This window comes from Haliotis cracherodii, unplaced genomic scaffold (genome assembly GCF_022045235.1).
Source record: "Haliotis cracherodii isolate W230 unplaced genomic scaffold, xgHalCrac1.p SCAF_23, whole genome shotgun sequence".
Classification (NCBI taxonomy): domain Eukaryota; kingdom Metazoa; phylum Mollusca; class Gastropoda; order Lepetellida; family Haliotidae; genus Haliotis; species Haliotis cracherodii.
In genome coordinates this window covers 4,939,392-4,963,714 of record NW_027266279.1, presented here as the reverse complement: position 1 = coordinate 4,963,714, position 24,323 = coordinate 4,939,392, and the positions used below count along the sequence as shown (strand labels likewise).

At 39.3% G+C, this 24,323-nt stretch overlaps 1 protein-coding gene across 2 annotated transcripts; it reads right to left on the bottom strand.

The window, feature by feature from the left end:
• Positions 1-4,185: 4,185 nt before the first annotated feature.
• LOC139471709 (uncharacterized) lies at positions 4,186-23,291 on the bottom strand. Of its 2 annotated transcripts, XR_011653860.1 has the most exons (9): positions 23,143-23,291; positions 20,149-20,305; positions 17,957-18,050; positions 17,617-17,744; positions 15,742-15,884; positions 14,780-14,825; positions 9,948-10,099; positions 6,073-9,079; positions 4,186-5,916 (listed from the first exon to the last, which is right to left on the bottom strand). XR_011653860.1 is itself a non-coding variant. In XM_071254178.1 (8 exons), the coding sequence occupies exons 1-8, from the start codon at positions 23,160-23,162 to the stop codon at positions 8,962-8,964; spliced, it is 858 nt and encodes a 285-aa protein (XP_071110279.1). In that variant the 5' UTR covers positions 23,163-23,291; the 3' UTR covers positions 4,186-8,961. The 2 variants fall into 2 exon arrangements, 1 of the variants encoding a protein (XP_071110279.1); XM_071254178.1 differs by having other exon boundaries at positions 4,186-9,079.
• Positions 23,292-24,323: the final 1,032 nt, after the last annotated feature.

Sequence of the window (24,323 nt, the reverse complement as noted above, 5' to 3'; positions counted from 1 at the left end):
GCATGAAGTTACGTATACAACCAGTCGTAGTCAGCAGTAGTCCAGCTGTATGACGACGGTCTGTACATAATCGAGGATGGACCAAACAATCTCGTCTGAAGAGATGCAAGTCAGTTAGCAAGCAAGGGTTGCCGTATGCCAGTTCTGACTCGGATCTTCACGGTTCGCATACAAGGGACGTTGTGTGAATCCAGCTTGAGTTGATAAAAGTTGGAAAAAATAGGTTTAACTAAGCGTGACATGTACAGCATGACATGGTGTGAGTGACTGAATGTTGTTTTGCGCCACAGTCAGCAATGTTCCACCCATATCAAGGTGGCCTGTAATCGAATCTGGACTAGACCAACCAGTGATTAGAAGCATGTGCAGGAATGTAAACGGTGTTAGTGAATGCTTATGTGATACCGATGTTCCTGCCGTCCCACGGCGTCTTGAAAATGGTCTAAAAGGGGCAGTAACAATTTAATAGCCAATTCAAGAACAATATACCAACTATCATTTCTTAAATTTCTTAAATTACGTCTTGCCTACAACATAATTGGGTTTTATTAATAAATTATTTGTAAATATGTTGTACCAAATCTAACTTAATCTCATTAATTGTCCTTTCCATGAATATAGCACGACACTAGCAGCTTCAGAAATTTCAACAAACATCAGAAAGTTCCACGCTGGGCATCAAAGCATAAATGTAATATTTCCACACAGTTAACTCCCAAAAGTGTATGTTCGCCGAATAGTTTTAATGTGTCATGGAAATAGTACTACTTCAGAGAGAGATGGCTTCAAAACGAATCGGCGTTTTACAACACACCTTAAATCCATCGGCTACGGAAAGACGTCAAATCTAACGTCGCTACACTGTCAAGGACAACAAAGCCACATGTCAACAACCATACCAGGCATGTTTAAGCTTGTTGATCCCCTGCAGTAACTCCGTCATCATCAAACGAAGCGAGAGAGTGTGACAATTACAAGGAACAGTCTGACAGTGTTTATCTTCACGTTGTATACACGCGGGCAATCATGCGACAGAGGAGCTTTAGTGCCAGAAGAAATGTGTTGACGTCGGCACATTCTTGATGAACTCGAGCTCTTGAACCTGGCGAAGTTGTAAACAAAATATTTGTCTTTGTTATTCAGACATATTGGTTGTTTTGCTGTCTTGTAGGTATTCTGCATGGTTCGATAGAGCTGACTGGCCATGTGGAAATAGTGCACGCCAACTTGATCTACGAGCTGGACTTTAACCCTTTTACACCTGGACGTTGTTAAATAATTATGCACCACCATCATATATTTCCACACCGCGTCATACCAAAAGACGTTAAAAGATGGTACTTGTTGTTACCCCGTCTTGTTCTCGGCATTAAAGGCCTAAAACAAGGACTGGTCAGTACACTGTGTCTGAGTGGGGTATTCATGTTAAACTGCGGCATGGTATCTCAGTGTGCAAGCACTATAAATCGGCATCAGTCCGGACTAGTACAAGCAGCCACACACACACGTGCATGCACGTCGCTATATAAGTGCAATAATCTTGGACGCGACGTTAAACCCAATTTCACCTCACCTCACCTCATATATTTCCATATTAAATAACAGAACATATTAGTATTTATTTGCAAAGTGACATGCTCATATTTAAATACAGAAACCGAAATGGATCGATTTGTAACTATTCCAAGGCACTAGTTATACAATCTTTAGATTTGTTTCCTTCTGAATATTCCAACTATTCATCAGATATCCGTGGCATCTTATAACCCGTTCACATTTAGTCTATATTGTTTATGTTTCCATAAGTGCATACCAGGAGTAAATTTGCACCATGTCTGGAGCACGAACAAATGTAAGAAGTAAGGTGAGGTGAAATTTGGTTTAACGTCGAGTCCAAGATTATTGTACTTATATAGCGATATTTCCGAATACCCAATACAGCTAATCATTCATTCTTTTTATGATGAGGTAAATGCCATATTAAACAAAACAGAGAGAGAGAGAGAGAGAGAGAGAGAGAGAGAGAGAGAGAGAGAGAGAGAGAGAGAGAGAGTTTGTTGTTTGGTGGTTAACGCTGGTTAATATTCCAGCTAAATGACGGCGGGCTGTAATTAATCGAGTCTGGGCAAGACAATCCAGAGATCAACGATCCACGCAATTGGGATAAGATTACATGCATGAACCAAGTCAGCAAGCCTGACCACCCGATCCCGTTAGTTGCCTCTTATGACAAGCATAGTCGCCTTTTAGGGCAAGCATGGGTTGCTGAAGCCCCATTCTTCCCGGGATCTTCAATGGTCAGAGGAAGAGGGGGAGAAAGGGGGAGGGGGGGGGGGGGGGGGGGGGGGGGGGGGGGGGGCATACAGGTATGGAGTGATCTGCCACTCAGCACAATGCTATTTACATGTTTTGTTGTTTCCAAGGTCAAGTGTCAACGACAGGTGAGCCTCCAGTCATAAACATGTCCTCACTACATACTCTTACGCAGATCCAGTGGGGAGGTGCAGGACTGCATGAAACGTAAATTGTTTTACGAATTCAGTGCCAGAATTTTTGTATCTCACCCCTTTCCTAAAAAGCGCCACACACGCACGCACGCACGCACGCACGCGCACACACAAACATTAAAAAAACATCTGTATTTGCGCTTGTTATATACATATAATGTAGTTTCTTCTCTCATAAATACTACGAATGTATACTTGAAAATAAACAGCATAAATAAAGATACAGTATCACACGTATACACTTTGAGGTAAAACGATGCGTGTCGTACAGCCCAGTATAGTGTTGCATGTGCACGCTAGAACGCAAATGCAGATTTGTACATTAGTTTATGCAACTATAAACAACTGGGTCATCGTTGAAAAACTCCTTTTAATTTAAGCATGTGATATGACAAGCAGTTGCAATGAGAGGTGAGGTTAAACGGATTCTTATGTATCATTCAATATTATTGCACTCATATAATATAGGGACTTGCGTGCATGCTTGTGAGTGTGTGAGTGAGTGAGTGGCTACTTGTACTATTCCGGACTTATGCCGATTTTATAGTGCTAGCCTACTGAGATACCATGCTGCAGTTAAACATGAATGTCCCACTCAGACACAGTACACTGACTCCCAGGCGACCAGTCCTTGTTTCAGTCCCTTAACATGCATGCTTAATGCCGAGCGCCAGACAGGGTAACAATAAGAACCATCTTTTAACGTCTCTTGGTATGACACGGCAGGGATCGAACCATGGACCTTCCGCTCTCGGGTAGATGCTTTATCCAGTAAGCTGTGGCAGGGTCACAAGCAATGAGAAGGACAATCAATAGTTTAGACTTCAGATAAAAGTAGTGAAACTAAAATAGTAGAATACCTAGTAAATGGCATAACTGATATTTTGTTATTAATTCCAAGACAAAGTTTATTTCATCATCTTCATCAAGGTTCGAAAATTACTTCGTCAATTCTTTCTGCCTGACTGCTCCAAAAACAAGAAATGCCATCAGAGGTCATCCCATTTAATGTATGGAGCATCGGTTTTCTAGTGCTAGCCTGGCTATTTTGACAAGGATACCACACCCTGACAGTATACTGACTCCAAGACGATAAGTCCTTGTCTTATCCACTTAATTTCAAGGGGGAGCACGGTAACAATAAGTACCATCTTTTAACACTACACAACCTGGATTGCACCACGGACCTTTCCCTCTCCAGACAGGCGCTTTATCCACTGGACCACTGAGACAATCATTAAGATCATGAGTCAAGTCATGGTGCTCCATTTGAACTGCTATATGCATTGGGGGTCACATCTAATGTGAGTTCTTCACTCACTTTCAAATAGTTGATATTTAGTATTTTACAGTGGCAAAAATGGGCATAATTGTTTTGCTAGAGACCATATACCAATTATCAGATCACTGTTTATCAACTCAAATTTAATTTATCAGGCAGACAATCAACTTCACAAAATAGTTGATATGTGTCTTTTTATAATCACATCTTTAGAGTACACACTGATTGCACTTTGTAAATTGTACATCAAGGCTTTGTATGGACTGAGATTATGCTTGAACCACTTGGCTGCCAGGTCACTACAACACCATGGCAACTGCACAAAATAGCAAAACAAGGGGATGATGAGAATTATTTATTTATTTATCTGAAAATCTTAAAAAGGAAATTCTTTGGAAAATGCATACAAATAACAAAATACATACAAAAGCCCCGTCCATAACCAAGGAGGTGTACAAGGAAGAAAAGTATACAACAAAAATGAACATATCTCTCTACAAAACTGTTAACAGGAAAACTGGACGGAAATTACAAGACTTAAAAACATGGTCCCCAATGCCAAACAATACACGTATGGAATTAACAACATCGTCAATACTTCACAGGCTTATACACATTGCTCCATCCCCATCCCATGAAGCATTGATGATGATGCTCAAGCAGATCACAGATATGATGTTGCGGAGCTCACATGTAAAAGCAAGCTGTCTGTTGCAAGCATCTCAGCAAGCCACAGTTTATACTGTATTTAAGAAACATATTGAAACATTAATCAATATACATGACATTCATTAAAGATTTATCAAGATTTGACACAGAAATATAATAAACTATCAATAGGTACATAACAAAAACAACATTAAGATAACAAAACAACAATTGTCTATTTTACAGTTTAGAGATTTATGGCTGGTCAAATAAAGAAACAATAAATTTCATTTCTTTTATTTTATCTGTACATTATTTTGTTTCAATTTATGTTGTGACATTTGTGAGATGTCACTTATGTTAAACTAAATAACTTCACATGAAACATATTTACGTCTCTCTTTGTAATTGTTTTCTGAACATTATCCATTCACGTCTCAAACTCTCAACAGTTCCTCATGTATCTTTGTTTCTCTTTCAATTAATTTGAAATTGGAGAAGTAGGCAAATAAACAAGAAATAAATATCTCCCTATGGGTAGACAATGGCTGTTAGATGTTGATCTGGTAACTACAAATATACAAAATGTCGCCCAAATATCACTGCCCTATCACAAGAGCTGTCTCTACTCCAGACAAAAGATTTAAGAGACTGTTGCACCATGCATACATGTATATGCTCTTGGAGAAACTCTCAGATATACATGCCCCTCATTGATCAACAATTTCTTCATATTCTCCACAATTCTAAACTACTATTGTACAAAGTTACCATATTCCAACTATTTCTTGCCAAAAAATATATAACCAATATCCATACCTGCAACTACATGTTCAACAACTACAACCACAACATCGTTGCAACAACTCTTATTGAGGTACCAGTGGAATGAAATAGTCAGGCCCTCATTGGTCCTAAAACCTACAGACAATTTGGGGGAATGCCAGTAAATGTCAAAAGGAACATTACTTCATCTCCAGAAATTCTTCCATGTGGTTAATTCCATTGGATCTGTTTAGTATTGAGGTGGTTTCCTAGACTAACATTGAGTTCGAGAAATAGTTATCTCACTCAAAATATAAATCCACAAAATATAAGGGAGAATCCAAATGGAGCCCATATCAATGCTTTATTTCAGAGCACAGTTAATGCATACTTGCCAATGAATTCCAGTGAATGCTGCGCTATACAAATGCATAAATTATTATTATTATTATTCTAGACCTGAGTTGGGTTCAGTTTTAACTTATTCTCTTCAGTCTAGTAGACAGTGGCTTCCCTGTTCTCTGTTTACTTTATTTCACTTGTTTGGTGTGTGTGCATTTGTGAGTAAGATTCTTAATATTCATCTAATCTAAATTTGACCATGATTTGAATGACCCCATGTTCTCTGCAATGGGGTTCCTCTGGCAGCAACAGTCCCCTGCTTCAATGTCTTTGATTAAATGCATCAGTGTGATTAGAATAAATACTGATTGTCTGAAAAGGAATAAAATAATATAATAATAGTGCCTATATAAACATGACATAAAGATACAGAAAATTGCTGAATAAATTACATAAGATTTGAATATCAATGATGAGGTTGGGGAAAAAGGTATTGCATTAATTGGTGAATAAAACACTTGGGCTTACCCAAATAAAAACACAGAGTTACAAGCATGTGTCCAATCTGAGTTTTTCTTTCATCCTTGACAACAAATGCATGTTTTCGAAACACCAAGTCAGACTAACGTTATTTCTTGCTTTGTTTATTTTCTTGCTGACTGTGTCCAGCTACAATAGACAAAGTAGAAAACTTACAGGGTTAGTTTTATGATGTTCACTTGAACTTACCCATAGAAACAAAGCTTCAAAATTGTGTGAAAAACATCCACAAATGAATAAACATTTTAAGTCATAGGTGGAAATACTAATACAAGGAGGTAATACTAATACAAGGAGGTAAACAGTGTAAATTAGCATTATTTCTCACAAAGCAACCAATGAATACATACACTTAAAATGCACTCAAATGTTTGTTTGTTGTTTAAAGCTGAACTCAGCAACATTCTCCTATGTGAGGACAGCTTGTTGATAATCAAGTCTGGACCAAATAATCCAGTGACTGATATTGTGAACATCGATCCACATCATCAGGATATAATGACATGCAATCAACCAAGTCACTCAGCCTGGTCCCCGATCCATTTGGTTGCCCGCCTTTTCAGCAGAATGTGGACATAAGTTAATGGAAGTTGTTCTTGATCCATACTGATTAATTAATCTTAATACTGAGATTCATAAAATTAAGATATGCATTGCGAAAGTATTCATATGCAGTCAAAAGACCGGAAAGTTTCCAAGCTCCAATACCATTTAACATTGGTCAAGTACAAGGATTTCAGCTCACACTCATTTACAATAGGTACTAGACAACAAGATAAGATATATCCTAATTAGGTGCTTGAAACACAAGCTGAGTACTTCATAAACATTGAAGCATGTGGGAAAGTGTAGGGAAATAAACCAGGACTGTGACGCGTGCTACACAATCCTCCCTCCTCAACCAACTGGGCCCAGAGAGCCACCATACACACACTGGTTGTTAAGATTTGTCTACAGCAGCAACCCTGATGTATATATTCATCCAGAAGATACATGAGATACACTTTCCCCTCTTGACTAAGTGCCTTAAGTATATACTTTTTTCTGCTCATAAAGATGTTATTTATTGGATCAATCTTGGTCAAGTATGAAACAAACAAGGTCATTGTAAAAAACACAGCGCCTAAATAATCTCATTAAAATCAGGCCTTAGACTCTGACATGGTATTCTCTGTGTCAAGATCTGAGGGCACTCCATTGAAGGTCACATCTGGCGATCTTTGACTATCTTATCAAAATGAGCCAATCAGATGTCGGCTTTCTAAAAAATATTTGGCTTCATTTCATTTAGGACATCAATTCGGAAACTTCAATCTGCCACAAAAATCGCACCCTTTTGGGTGCAGATGACATTGTACTCAGAAACAACAGGGTTGTATTCAAAACAGATTCAGGACTACAACAGCAGAGGGACTGTCAACCCAAGCTGATGCCTGTGACTTCTCTCGTCACTTGTTCTTTATCACAGCATTTGATAACATCACAGTCTTGCCACATAATCTAAACAACATAAAAAAAACATGGCGCTGAGGCAATCAATGCCTGTGCAGGTTGCAGACGAAGAGTAACAAGAAATATATTAAAATCATAACAGCGACTTCACTGGACTTCCAAGACCAGACATTCCCATCAACAGACCAGTGTGATCTAAAATCACATTCTCAGATCCCTAGGGAGTATCATGAGACTAATATTACTTTGAACATATACTACCCAAACCAAGGAGAGGACCTCCCAGTTCTTTCATATGACTGTAGAGAATCTGTCATGAAAGAATTGGGCGGTCCTAAACTTCTTTTGAGTGGTATGTAAATCAGCAACCTCTGACACAGGGATACATAACTGCCAGGTGATGGCTTGCATATATATTTGTCTATTATGTCTGTTATTATGTTACAAGTTTCCATTTTTAGGGATGTGACGTTATGATTTGAATGTCTTTAATACTGCAACTCAAATATACTGTTTTGTAATGATTTTTAGGAAACAAATGTTATAATAAAACATGTACCATAAATATGTACCATACGACAACTCCCTGTACCATTACATCCGTACAAGCCACCATGAATGTATCCCTTCATCAACACAAGTCTATACACCCTTAACATATCTGTCCTAAACTCCCCTTCCCCCCACCCAACCAAGGTCACTGCACCTGATTCATTCTGATAACATTTTCCCGTCACATGTAATCCAAAAGAACTACAATCTAATCCCCAACAACAACTACCTAATTAATCCCTGACCACTCACAGAGCAGCTGTAATCCACAATCCTCAAACCCAATGCTTGATTACAACACAACCCACTTGTAACATTCTACCCACAACTCTGCTATTCATGCTAAACCCTAAGAAGACTACCCTTATCCTCCTGTGACTCCACAATTAATCCCTAACCAGCAGCAAAATACTTAATCCTTAAAACAATTTCCCTATCCATCCATTATCCATCTATAACCCTATCCAAGGACCAGTGTTCGAAATAAGCGGCTGCCAGCAGGCCCATGACAGCTAAAAGTCTGGCCCGTAGTTTCACACTTGTATGGGTTACATGCTGATATGTTTGTCACAATAAGCTGCATTTTTTTAAAATTGAGGGTCAGAAGACTTTAATCAGGGCCTGCAGCTTCTAAAGTCTATGGGTCCTGATGGCAGCCTGGCATCTTCTATATTTCAAACACTGCCTAGGAATACATCTTTAATCCTTTTAACTCCCTCCCCACACATTCCACTACCCCCTTAAACCGACCACCCCATAACCCCAAGTCTCTCCCAGTATTTACCACCATATATATCCACTCTCAGACACTCGACTCCCTACTCTACAACACCCTCACTCCGACATTATGATGCTTTGCACTCGACACCAAGTCTAGGACACGACACAGGTTCGAGGGCTCTCCTTCTCCTCCTCTGGCTCGGAGTCGTCGTCAGACTTGAGGCGGGGGATGCCATCTAGGACCCGCAGACGGGGCAGGATCTTAAACACTCTGCAGAAAAGGGACAAGACATCATATTGAAAATTACATTAAACATAACTAACAGAGATCTCATACGGGGCATTACAAAATAACATCATGGCCGAAAAAGAGATTTAAGATCCTGATTCTGTGAGAATATTCTGAAGACATCATTCTTGGGATCATCATTCATTAAGGAGAATATAAAAATGTGATTCACTAGGTTTATAGGGAAAAAAAACTCAAAATTCAAAGAAGAGCCCCAAATATATAATTTAACATCAAATGATAGATGCATAAACTGCTACATGAAAGGTGAGTGAGTGAGTGAGTTGGGTTTAACGCCACTTTTAACAGTATTCCAGTTATATCGTGGCGTGTCAGTTTAATGTGGGAGGAAGGCCCGAAGTGATGCAGGTGTGAGACGTTTACCACTTCGGTGAAACCCACGAGCACGGGTATGGTGCTGACAAACCTAGAAACATAATCAGGGCGAACTGGGATTCGAACCCACAATCATAGGTTTCTGGCGTGCCCAAGGGAAGCAACTCTGCACAGCGAATCGTGGCGCCTTAGACGACTGGGCCACCTGTGCCCCCGCTACATGAAAGGCAAAAGGACAATTTCAAAACAGTTGCTATAGCTGCCATGTCAAAGCTGGATTGGATTTTGGTGAAAACAGTTTAGTGACACCATTTCTGGAATATTACTTTCCAATATTTTTGCTTCATAAAAGATGTTGAAACTTTAAATGTTTACAACAGACTGGACACACAGTGGACACTGCATCCACTGGTTCCAGAAGCCTCTTCCAATTATTTGTTGTTTTTAATCGCCAAACAATCTGCAAATTTAACAAAATACTTCATCAATATTCTCCCGCCAAATGTTAACCCACCTATGTCTGTAGCCGGATATAAATGTGACTGGGTTGCCGGAGAGGTAGAGCTCCTCAAGGTTGGTTGAGCGGAGTTTCTTCAGCCCTTGCAAGTCCTCGATGTTGTTATCTACAACCAACAGGTGCTTGATCCGCGGGATGGACGGCAGGTTCTACAACACATTGACAAATCTCTTAATTTCTAAAGTCAATATCAAAAAGAGGTTTAATAAATGTATCTTCTCTTTCTATTTTTTCAAGTGAAATTTGTATGTTTACAAAATAACACATTCCACAATCCTGTCTCCAGAGAAAATCTACAAATTATTAAGACTGAAAGTTCACATTATGAACAGCAAGAATACACTGTTTCATATTTACAAATTACAGATAGGCTACAAACGACAACTAGGATACAAAATTTGTTTACAATCACTTTCTTTTAGTGCAAAGAAAATTATGGTGAAGTGTGTCTCCAAAAAGATCCAAGTTGTATTTCCTTAAAGGGAGATAACCTGCTAGTGCCACGATATTCATTCCATAACCAGGTGTAACACTATTGTTATTTTCTTGAAGCAATGTTCACTTTTACACATTACTTGTATTCTTCATCCTTTTTCAACTCTTTGTAACACTATCCTAAGCCTCAAAATCTATTCTTTATTTATGTATGAAACATATGTTTCAGCAACATATAGAAACTGTACAGGAGACAGGTGAAAGGTGACATATGTTTACATTAGCAACCCACAGCAACTGTACAGGAGACAGGTGATATGTGATATATGTATACATTAGCAACCCACAGCAACTGTACAGGAGACAGGTGATAGGTGATATATGTATACATTAGCAACCTGCAACAACTGTACAGGAGACAGGTGATAGGTGATATATGTATACATTAGCAACCTGTAGCAACTGTACAGGAGACAGGTGATAGGTGATATATGTATACATTAGCAACCTGAAGCAACTGTACAGGAGACAGTAGATATGTGATATATGTATACATTAGCAACCTGCAACAACTGTACAGGAGACAGGTGATATGTGATATATGTATACATTAGCAACCTGCAGCAACTGTACAGGAGACAGGTGATAGGTGATATATGTATACATTAGCAACCTGCAACAACTGTACAGGAGACAGGTAATACGTGACATGTATACATTAGCAACCTGCAGCAACTGTACAGGAGACAGGTAATACGTTACATATGTATACATTAGCAACCCCCAGCAACTGTACAGAAAACAGGTGATATGTGACATATGTATACATTAGCAACCCACAGCAACTGTACAGGAGACAGGTAATAGGTGATATATGTTTACATTAGCAACCCACAGCAACTGTACAGGAGACAGGTGATAGGTGATATATGTATACATTAGCAACCTGTAGCAACTGTACAGGAGACAGGTGATAGGTGATATATGTATACATTAGCAACCTGCAACAACTGTACAGGAGACAGGTGATAGGTGATATATGTATACATTAGCAACCTGTAGCAACTGTACAGGAGACAGGTAATACGTGACATATGTATACATTAGCAACCTGCAACAACTGTACAGGAGACAGTAGATATGTGATATATGTATACATTAGCAACCTGCAACAACTGTACAGGAGACAGTAGATATGTGATATATGTATACATTAGCAACCTGCAACAACTGTACAGGAGACAGTAGATATGTGATATATGTATACATTAGCAACCTGCAGCAACTGTACAGGAGACAGGTGATATATGTATACATTAGCAACCTGCAACAACTGTACAGGAGACAGGTAATACGTGACATGTATACATTAGCAACCTGCAGCAACTGTACAGGAGACAGGTAATACGTTACATATGTATACATTAGCAACCCCCAGCAACTGTACAGAAAACAGGTGATATGTGACATATGTATACATTAGCAACCCACAGCAACTGTACAGGAGACAGGTAATAGGTGATATATGTTTACATTAGCAACCCACAGCAACTGTACAGGAGACAGGTAATAGGTGACATACGTATACATTAGCAACCTACAGCAACTGTACAGGAGACTGGTGATATGTGATATATGTATACATTAGCAACCTGCAACAACTGGAGACAGGTGATACTTGACATATGTATACATTAGCAACCTGCAACAACTGTACAGGAGACAGGTAATACGTGACATATGTATACATTAGCAACCCACAGCAACTGTACAGGAGACAGGTGATATGTGACATATGTATACATTAGCAACCCCCAGCAACTGTACAGAAAACAGGTGATATGTGACATATGTATACATTAGCAACCCACAGCAACTGTACAGGAGACAGGTAATAGGTGATATATGTATACATTAGCAACCCACAGCAACTGTACAGGAGACAGGTAATAGGTGATATATGTATACATTAGCAACCCACAGCAACTGTACAGGAGACAGGTGATAGGTGATATATGTATACATTAGCAACCTGCAACAACTGTACAGGAGACAGGTGATAGGTGATATATGTATACATTAGCAACCTGAAGCAACTGTACAGGAGACAGGTGATAGGTGATATATGTATACATTAGCAACCTGAAGCAACTGTACAGGAGACAGGTAATAGGTGATATATGTATACATTAGCAACCCACAGCAACTGTACAGGAGACAGGTGATATGTGATATATGTATACATTAGCAACCTGCAACAACTGTACAGGAGACAGGTGATATGTGATATATGTATACATTAGCAACCCACTGAGCATGTATTTCAGTCATCAAGGAATTAGCAGGTAAGTGTACCAACCTGCTTCTACCACTGGTAAGGTAAGGTGAAATGGATTGGTCAAGATTGTTGCATTTATTTATCGATGTGCATGCACGTGTGTGGGTGGGTGTGTGGCTGCTTGTACTAGTCTGGACTAATGCCGATTTAATAGTGCAAGCCCACTGAGATACCATGCCACAGTTTAACATGAATACCAGACTTGGATACAGTGTACGGACTCCCCATAATGCTGACTGCCCTCTGATCCAAATGGAATCACACGTACAAAGAAAAGCAACCCGCTGAAACAATGGATGTTGCACCAGTGGAATAATACATTAAGGATAATGCACGAGTAACTGGACATTTGTTACATCTAATGTACAAGCAAGCTAGATTGCATAATCGTAATGCATGGGCATTTTGTGTGATTTGATCGTTGTAGCTAGTATATTTGCAGATTTATTAAACAAGCTTTAATTTTGCATGGCAGAAAGTAGTTCCATAAACTGTCAATTCATTACAGATAATCTACAGAGTAAAACAACAGCGTGACGTACGTCATATAAGGATTAAAGTTGCATTTGTTGACGTTCATCAGCTGATGAAGACAGTGCCTCATGTGAGCAAATTCCATGATGCGTGAATGGCAGCTGTGGTATTCTATGATGCGTGAAGCACTGTCATCATCAGCTGATGAAAGTCAACAAATGCATTAAACATCAAATTTTAATTATTGAAAGGGAACTATATCAATGCGGAGAGTCGTGACATCGTGATGTCATCCGTCCCAAACATTCCATTTGGAGTGACATCCCTTGGTTTTACAAACGGCAGAAAATGGCAGCAACTGCAATGTCATCTGCTTGAAATACAAGTTACACCCAGTAAAGTTAGTATTGGAATTGGAAAGAACTCTAGACCCTAGAAAATGGATACATATTAACATTCTGTGAACTTTTGGCGTGTGTTTGAGTTATACTACGGCTGCTGATGACGGAGGTTACCACTTGAGGCGGTGCGGTTGGATTTATTGAGGCACGATGGTTTGGAGCTCGGTGATTTGTTTTGTTAAGTTGAGCATTCTTTGTTATAGCTTCGAATGGACGCTTCATTTCGGTGACCCGACATACACAGGATCTGTCTGTCTTCAAAGATTGACAACGTAATCACATGACATAGACGTTCATCGGGACATGAACGACAGTCAGCATGGTAGTGTTCACCTTGGTAAGGTCAAACTCTACTGTCAATAAAGCTGTATGATATCAATCAGGGTGAGTATCACCTGAACCCAACTCACTGTGACACAGAAACACTGTAACATCTGTACCTTCTTGTGTACATATTATGTAGTAATGTGAAAAAGCTAGCCAACTTCATAGTCAGCAATATTAAAGCTATGTCAGTGTGGCCTGTGCAGGCGTGTTTTCAACAAATATAAAAATTAATTTATTATTTTCTGCAGAGCTCCAGATAAGCTTTTAGTGAGTGGGTATTTTACCCATGCATTTTAAAATCATTGAGTATCAGTCATTCTATCTGGGTATTCAAATTTCTGTTACCCACTAGTTTTTACCCATGTGGGTATTTAAGTTAAATATTTAAAAACACTATTCATCTAGTCCCTGCAAACTGGTGTCGTGTGGGTTCGAGAGCTTTATAGGACTTAAAAATACCATGATACGTCCACAAGAAAGTGTGATGGCAAATGATCATGATGTAACTGTCATCGTAGAGTTTGGCAAGGTTGGCGGAATGCCCGTTTATAATTTCAAAATAAGTTGCTTATTTGCTAATCGAATACGCAGGTTTACTTCACAATATTTTGATGATACGCACACGTTTTATTTTTGTAGCGTATCTGTAATGTTCGTTGCGTATTTGATACGCTTGGATTTTATTATTGCGTATTTCTGCATTTCTGATGCGTATTTTACGCAGATATGCAGCTTATATGGAGCTCTGTTTCTGGCTTCCAAACACAAATTGTTTCCCAAATTATTTCATAATATTTAAAGTGCAACCCCACTTTTCCTGAAAGCTGTAGCCATGCTCGCATAGAAGTCCCTACCTTCATGGAGTACATGTAGTTGTTGTTGACGTTCAAGTATTCGCACCTGAAACAGAACGGGTACATAGATATATACAACAACACATGAATGAGTGAATGCTGTTTTACACCGAAGTCAGCAATATTACAGCTACATCACACTGGCAGAACTAAGTGTGAGTGCATATCGTTATCATAAAATGGGAAGGTTTCTTGGCATCATACAATAAATGGATAAAAAAACAGTATCCGTATCATAGACTGGGGTTAGAGAAGGTTCCCATTGATAAACATGATAAAGGGCAGTTACTCCAGCGGCGGGTGAACCGTATGTTTGAACACATTTAACTGTGTCTTGGGTATATTTTTAGATGCAAGACATATGTAAAATCAAATATCATTTCTGAGGGATTCTTTGACTAAGAACTTGAACTCATACGCGCATTCTGATTGGTTTGTCGTATTTTCGCACATAACATTCATCGATAGGGGGATGAGTCTTCTTGCAGGTTACGGAAAGGGTCGAGTAGTGACGAATGGGGTGGACCGATGGGCTGCCGCAGAAGGCAAGTAGAACAATATGTATGGGCAATTGTTATCTTTCCTAGATGTAGTTACACCACAGGTTTCAGTTTGAAACAAACTGACTGGTGTCACTGTTCCACTGACAAATCACTGACCTTTTGATGTTAATAGATATTATTCCAGGAAAACTTGCAATGTTTATGTAATGTTTGTGAGAGATGAGAACAGCTTTTTCGACAACAGAATTGAAAGAATCTAAGAATGACATTGTATGATAAAAAGATTATCACGCTTGTGGGCTTAGGGATGGAAAATCTGTATTAGGTATCAATATGTCACTTTCATCAACATTCCACAATTATGATGGTAGGGACACAAGCATGAACTACAAGCATGGGGTACATGGGAAATATTCGGCCCAAGATTCGCTATGGGGTGGAGATTGTCTGTAAACTTACTGTGGGAAGGAGTGGTGGCTGAGACTGGTGATGGCGTTATGCATAAGGTTGAGGTGTACGACTTGCTTTAACCTTCCAAGAATCCGCTCCATGTTCTTCTTCTGATATTTGTCCTGCAACTCTTGGTAAGTAATGCTGGCAAACTGTAATCAGGGAACAAAACAATTGTGTAATAATTCTCAGTTAAACTCACTTTAGATGTATCAGCAAGGTATATCAATACAAATGATACCAATATAACACAAATTAGTGCGAGTTGATGTGGGAGGACAAATATGATATCATTGTAAAAACAGCGGTAGAAATTGGCACTAGTCCTGTAGTCCTTGCCAAACTGCCCATAGTGAAGGTATCATAAGGACTAGTAGAAATTTGCCATTTTAAAGGGTTTTGCTACATGTTATCATTATAAAGGCTAGTGGACTAAAACTGTTACTTTCTACCGCTGAAAAATATTATAACTTTCAAGAACATTGCTATGGTAACAAACAATCCTGTTCAGAATCATCGTATTTCGTAAACAAGCTTCAAAGATGTAAGATATTATATTCAAAGTTGAAAGCAGATTATGGTTGGAAAACTACACAGGTGAAGGATAAAATCTGAGACACAGTGAGGGCGGCAACTTACCACAGAAATCTGAGGCATTCTGAACAATTGAGTAACCCTGCCTCTCTTTCCTTTTAGAAGGAAAGACAAAGAAACTAGGACACAAGTGTCTGGCAGATGCCATTTATCTTACGTTTTGAAACGAGTTGTAAAATAAATGGCACATGAGAGACACAAGCTCAGTATCTGTTTCTTACAGGTTCTACTACACCAAATCAGAACCAGTTTGGACAGTGCGGTTTTCGTAGGGAGCCTTCAGTGTAGATCGAGAGATATCTGCAGGCTGTGATTGGAGGATATTCTGTAAGATTTTTTTGGCTTTCAAATGTACATCCATCCAGTTATTAAAACTGACCATGTTTTTCTATATTTAGTACTGTCTTTTTCAACATGATGACTTATGCTGAATGTGACCACAGCTATTTTCAAGTAGGTGACATTTGGTGCGAAACTGGGGGTGGTGTGTTTAGCTTCCGGTACTCGGAAAAGGAGCTGACTAAGCTAGTCATTTTTATTTTTTTTATTGCTGCTCTAAGGCCAAACTGTGCACACACATACAGGTAATAGCTGTTGAATGCTTAGTTATTTAAAAAAAAATCATAACGTTACTATAGAAGTCTATGGGAAAACATTTGGTTGTGTGTAACCTACACACGCTAAAATAGCACCATTCTAATAGCATTGAATCAATGCATATTGTGTCTTTTCTCATGATCGCTGTGGTTAATTTATACATAATGATGTCATCCAGCTTTCTTCTTGCTACACATACCTTGTGTGACACACCGTAAAAAAATTCAGCCATACATGTTGATTATCAAGGTTGTGATAATGCAAACTAGATAAGATCAAAGAACATTATTAGATGCTCAAAAACTATAAAGTTTTGACACAGACGTATGTGAATTCGACTAAAGCACAAGAAACAAGTCAATGATTTAGTAATCATGAAAGTAGTCTGTCATAATCAGACCTTCAGTCTTCACAATGCAGGGGCAAAAACATGGACCTGAAAATCTCACAGGTTTGATTCCAGTCATATCAAATTGATTTCACACTCACGGGAGTGTAAGAAAAAGGCTATATGCCCTTCAACGTGTCCCACTGCCCTGTCTACCCCAGTACAGAAGGGACAGTCTTCCTCCCCCTCTCCTAGAACCATCACTCCCTCCCTTGGTCATTTACCCTAGTACAAAAGAGACCCCACGAGTGCTGTGTCCAGCGCCCTGTCGAGCCAAGCACACTGGAATTCCCCAGGAAACTCACCTTGGCTGTTTCCCAGTTCTCTGCCTGGTCCCTGTATCTTGTCCTCTCCCGACCGGTCAGTGAGTGGTGGATCAGATTGTCCTCCTCATCACGTAACTCATAGAATGTCCGTTCCTTCCCATCCGGACCTTAAACATGTCACACTAGTAGTTAGAACAGAATTTCAGGTATATCACAGGCAGCCAGCATGACATTGGGGAAAGCCCAAAGCGATGCAGGTCGTATATGTTTTCCACAGTTGTGAAATAAATGAGCATGGTCATAATAATGACAATCAAAAAGTGATAATCAGGGTGAATATTGGACTCAAACCAATGCTATGTTGATCCTGCCCACTCACCTTTCCTGACTCGGGGAGCCTTCAGCTCATCCCCCTTGACGCTGCTCTGTCGCAGTTCATGCCACACACTGTGCTTGAACCGCTGAGACGGCAACTGACAACAAAAAACATGCATATATATTACTACAATCAGTTGGGAGGGGTGGTCGGGTAGCCTTGTGGTTAAAGCGTTTAGCTCGTTACGCCAAAGACCCAGGTTCGATTCCCCATTTCTGGTGTCCCCCGCCGTGATATTGCTTGAATATTGCTGAGAGCGTAAAACTATACTCACTCACTCACTATCAGTTGATCATTCTACAAGGGAAGGAAATTAGCAATCACCTGCTCACCAGTTTTGTTAATGTGTCCTAAGGGCTAGCAGACTTCCAAACATTTTAGGGACCACATATGACTATATGTTTTCACTATTCAAGCAAGAAGACTTTCTGGGTTAACTCCATCCCTGTTCTACTGTCCTACAATGCAGATTCCCGTGCATTATTTGACATGATGACAATGCCTAACATGGCCCATCCTTGATTACCCAGTGCATAATGTCTGCATCCAATTACAAATACCTTGGACCCCATCACTACCCCAGCCTTGTTTTGTAAGTTACCATCTCCATCTCTGTTATCGCTCATGAGCGTAATCTGACTGGAAGGCAAGTTTTAGCGATGCACCTTTCGAATATGGTTCAAATCAAAGCTGTGGTAGCAAATTAGTTCAGGGTGTTTATTTGGAAAAAGTTGGTACATAATACACTGGATAATCGAGGATGAACATGTTCACCGAGATTAACGCTAAGTCTCCGAAAATATATATAATTTGGAAAGAAACAAGCAACTACATTCAAAAAGGAACCAAGTGAGATGGGAGTTTCAGAACCAAAATCTTGACTTGCTTCATTTAGGGCTGTAGCATTACAGTAATGGCAGGGCAGATTGGAAAATAACATGGTTAAGGGATTGTGCAGCACACTAATGTTCATCCAGTTCCAGATTCAGCTCCATTTGGATAGAGTGATGAAGTTCAGTTTGATTCTGCTTTGAGTAGTTAAACTATGGTCTGTCAGCTTAATATGGACGGATGGCAACAAGAGACACAGCGAGGTTGAAGACATAGATAATGTTTACCACAGCCACAAACATGGGTACGGTGGTCTCGAAGCAAGTGTACAACTGTGTTTCAGAGGATCCTGGCACAAATAAGGGATGCTACTCAGCATAGCAAATGCAGCACCAAACACAACCCACATAACAGAATCATATGTTTCTCAAATAATTTACACTGAAAATATGCAAATCAGATTGGCTTGTAGGAACTACTTTCAACATGTTCAAGCTCCATACATCAATGCAATGCTTTCTTTCTCAATTATACCGTCTACGAATTACATTAACTGTGAAGAGGATGTTAAACCCCCACAACTCAGCTCAGTTCTCAATCATGTGTAAAATATGCATAAAGTTGGAAAGCACATGTAAAATACCTAACTCTCTCACTCTTTCTCAATTTACTATTGATTAACCCTCCCAGTATCCTTCGACAGGGGTTCCAAATGTGTGGGCAAAGATGGCTGCAATTAATTTAGCACTTTATGATGTGTGGTTTCTAGAGCTACTTCATTGATAAAATTAAGTCTTAGGCTTGAAAAAATAAAAGAATTGTTTCTCATGCATTGACTTTGGAAAATATAGTGTGTATGGGCAATTGCTTTTTGGGGCTTGTTCCAACAGTTGTGTACCATCAACCTTGGAAAGGGCCTCCTTACATAAACAAGCAACTCCTATTGTCGCCATGACCATAACACAAGATTTGCATTAAACAGTGCACATATAAACAACCAACTTCGGGCTATATTGGATCGGATTGTTTTTAAGTATTAAGATTTTTATATTTTGGGGGAAAATGGAACAAAAAATGAAACTTGCAGAAGACTTTATGACGATGCGGGTGGTGCCGTAGAACCAAGACTATTATTTTTTTTAGCCTTAAACATTCAATATTTTATGAATGACCTTATACGATAAAGAGATTATTATCCTCTTGTGTTTCTGTATCATGAATATCATATGTTAGGAATACAAATAATTAATTGTATGATGCAAGCCTTTGGCGGCCATTGTATTTATTTTTATTCCAACAAAAAAAAAAGAAAGTATTTGATATTTACAATATGGAAACATACTCAACTAATAATCCGTATTTACCTCTGGAAGTTTTTTCTGCTGAGCTCTAAAGTACCCAGCTTGTTGGTTCAGTGCTACAACAGAAAGTGGGACATTGGTGCCATCCGAGCCAGTCTGAGTTGTCTCCCCTGTGTCTTTTGTCGTCTGACTGATGGAACTCTCAGATGACACAGATAAACTGAAAAGATGAAAATGTTATTCATCAAACATGCCAAACTGGACTGTTTCTAGTACATTTTATCATGTCCCAAGACAAATAATATGATAAATACTTGTTTTACTTCTCCAGTAATTATGTGTTCTCAGTTGGGGAAATTATTGCCATGAATGCAAATAAACTGTGAGGGAGTGTGCTGGAGTTATAAACTTTTGTGTTGAACAATATCTCACTTACATCATGGCATGTCATCATCCCTGCCAGCTTAATGTGAGAGAAAAAACAAACAGATGCAGTTCGTTGATGTTTACCAGTATGGTGAAATCATAACCTAGAGAATACAATGCAATAGTCTTAAGCCAATGCTATTCAAGCAATCATATTTCCATATTCACATGAATGTGTCTCCTTAAGGCGACAGTGTGGACTTGGGCACCACACTGTGCAGAGTTGTGCCCCTTGGGTTGGCTTTTCATTTTTAAATCCCAGATTTGCCCCACTAAGGGGCAGGTCACATATGAAAGAGTGGGGTGCCAGGGGGAATCAAGGGAGAGTCATGAAAAATACAACATATTTTGAGATGATCATGAAAGAAATGTACAAAGACATGGGGAGGGTCCTCATAAATATGACAAAATATAAAAATCAAATCATCAATATTTAAAGCAACAATCCACCCCATCAGAGTACTTTGACATGCATTCAACCAAGTCATCGAGTCTGACCACCCGATTCATTAAGTCGCCTCTTACTACCAGCATAGGTTGCTGGAGACCAATTTTAATATGGTATTCATGGCAGATTTACCACAACACATATATGCTTGGCCTAGATAGATCCATCAGAGAGCCAGAAAAAAAAGGTGTGTACTTGTGTAGAAGACGCAAACTAAATCAGCATAACCCAACAAATTTTGAGTTGCTTGCATAAAAATATGCATGAAACAAATTGATAACCCAATAGTTAACAATACTGCAAAGTAACACAATGTAGCTTTTAAAGTTAGTGTACATGGAAGTCTTCACAGGTCCTTTCTCACAGACTGAATGCAGCCACCATGTGACCTCGACTGCAGTGAAAAACACACATGCATGTATCTGTAAATGTCACCTATGTGACCTTCTTGTAAGATGTATGACTGTTCTGAGGTTGCGACATGTGACTCACATGGGGCATCACACAAACATATGCTTATTTGAACTTACATGAAACAGCATCAATAGAAGTAGAAATATTTTTAAAAGGGTATACTCCTCTGTTTTCAAAATCTGATAGACTGCACCCAAACAGAGTAAAAATACATAAAAATCCAAAAGGAAAACTATCAATACCCAATGTGATTCATAACATGAGTAAATACTTGGGCTGGGATGGATAATTGGGGTACATTGTCGGGTGGGTACTGAGTAGGACCTGGGTACCCACAGGACTACCTTGGCCCCTAGTTAGTCACATGATACATTGTTTAATGACAAAAATTCACAAATGTCAATAACAACAAAACACCATGGTCACTCAATAAGTAACTAATGTTTGCATTTTTTTCTGGCTATGAATGCATTCTTTCTGACCAGATCATCCTTTATGTGTATCTAAATACATTTGCAAGTAAAACAATTCCCAATCGGACATATTTTGTTCCCAACTCCTGAGACCATAAAATATACCTACAGAGGGTACCCGTGTAGGGTCGGTTAACAGGGGGGGGCCAGTACTCGGTGAGTGAATTTGGATTCACAAGGGAGATAGTTCTTTGGATATACAATATCAACATGATCAAGCTGTTAGTATCTACACTAAAATGTTACATTCACAGTAATAAAGAAGTTCCTTATCAACAAAACAACCTCCCTTGTTCATCAAATGTACTTTTAAATGCCGGACCCATGAAGATCTGGGGTAGAATAGGTCTTCAGCAAGACAGCAACCCATGCTTGCTGTGAAAGGCGACTATGTTTGTCGTAAGAGGCGACTAACGGGATCAGGTGGTCAGGCTCAATGACTTGGTTGATGCATGTCATCGATCCCAATTGCGTGGATTGATGCTCATGATATCAATCACTGGATTGTCTGATCCAGACTTGATTATTTACAGACCACCGTCATGTTGCTGGAATATTGCTGAGTGCAGTGTAAAACAACAAACCAACCAACTAAATGCGGCTTAACGAATAAATTTGGACTCATCCCAGGCCTAGTAAATACTCAATGGCTAAAAAAAAACTCCTGGAACAAAATCATTTGCATCATGATTCATGTCATACATGACCACAGCAAAGCAAGTCTCTTTGGTGTATATGCATTAACTTTTTCATGTGTTGACAGTAACTCCCCATGATTATTAGGGCTGGGACGGGTAATTCTGGTACTCGGGTCGGGTAGGTACTGAATAGGACCTGGGAACTGACAGGACTACCCGGACCTGTGGTTATATAGCCACGTGATATATTGTTCAATGACAAAAAGTATCTAAAACTCTATGTTTAAACCCGGGTAGGGTCGGGTAATAGGGGGCTGGGTACCCGGGTAGGGGGGGGGAGGGGGTACCCGGGTAGTAAAGTTGGACTCGTCCCAGCCCTAATGATTATCATATGCTAGTCTAGGCATTGTTTATAGGCCTACACGGGAGCTATACTTTGCTACGCTGATTTAATCAATATTAGTGTAAGTCGTGAAGCGAGTCCAGACGAACAAATGTAGGATATGTAACATTTATCCAAGATTTATTAACCTGTATACAAACTATTCAGGACAGACTGCAAGAAAAAAGTCCATCTTGATCTCTATGTCAAAGTAAAAGCTATCGTATCATATTTTACATCGAATTTACATTTTAATAAAAAATGAGACGAAATTACCTTTCAGTGTCAGCCATCATTTACAACAAGCAATCTTATTGATTTAATTCAGTCATGCACACGTAACTGGATCTACTTTATCAAGCATAACTGCGGAGTTTAATGTCGGCATCACCAAATTCGCATGTTGGCAAGTTCGAGCGCACTTGTCAGTGCGCCGCCATATTGTAAACAAGCGCCTGTCTTCCGGTGACGTCATCGTCTATTTCCCTTAGCAACATGTAGACTTGCTTCAGCCTCCAAAATAACTCGTCAGGCTTCAGACTTACAGCTTGTTCTCTCAAAATTTGCAGCGAACAGTAGCTTAGTGAAAAACTATATCCGACCGGAGACAGTGAAATGCCTGCACATTCATGATTTCAATGTTATTTTATTTTGTGTCTACTGGCCTTATTCAACTGGCAACATTCCTTCTCTCCTCACAGATGCAAGCTTTTAAAATATAAAAAATTGACATCTTGTAAGTGAACGGAGCCAGTCAAAATGGATGGGAAAACAATTAAAAACCTCAAAAAGGCTCAAATAACCACACAAATATGAAATAAAGTGGTTTGATTGATCTCATACTTTTACTTGAGACATTAGCGCAGAGTTGCGTCCATTATTTGCCCACGTCAGAAACCAATTATCGTGGGTTCGAATCCCGGTTCGCCCCGATTGTTTCTAGGTTTGTCAGGACTATACCCGTGCTCGTGTGCTTATATCTGGAATGCCATTCAAAGCCACGTCAACCCAACTCGCTCATTTCGTGATTGCATAGATCATAGATATTTATATTTGCAAATGTTAAAAGAATTTTCTAAGTTCTACCGTTAAACAAAGCCCCCCCCCCCCCCCACTCCTCCTCTCTCTCTAAAAGTCAAATCGTGTAAGTAGGTAAAACACTAATTCTATTGAATTGTGACAATAAAACCACTATGACTGTGTATTGAAATCTGCTTGAAACATTGTGCTATCCTATACAGAAAACAAAATGAAAATATATTACACAGGGGCTGAGATATTGAATACAATGTTACGTCACCCCCAAAAAAACAATTTTGACGAAAGTTGCTTATTGAGATGTGGTGGTAGATTATTTCAATGTAGTGGATGAGCGGGATAATTGCAACAATGCTTCTTAAAAACACGATAATAGTCAAATCAAAAAGAAAAATGATGCTTCAAGTTTTTCTATGAAC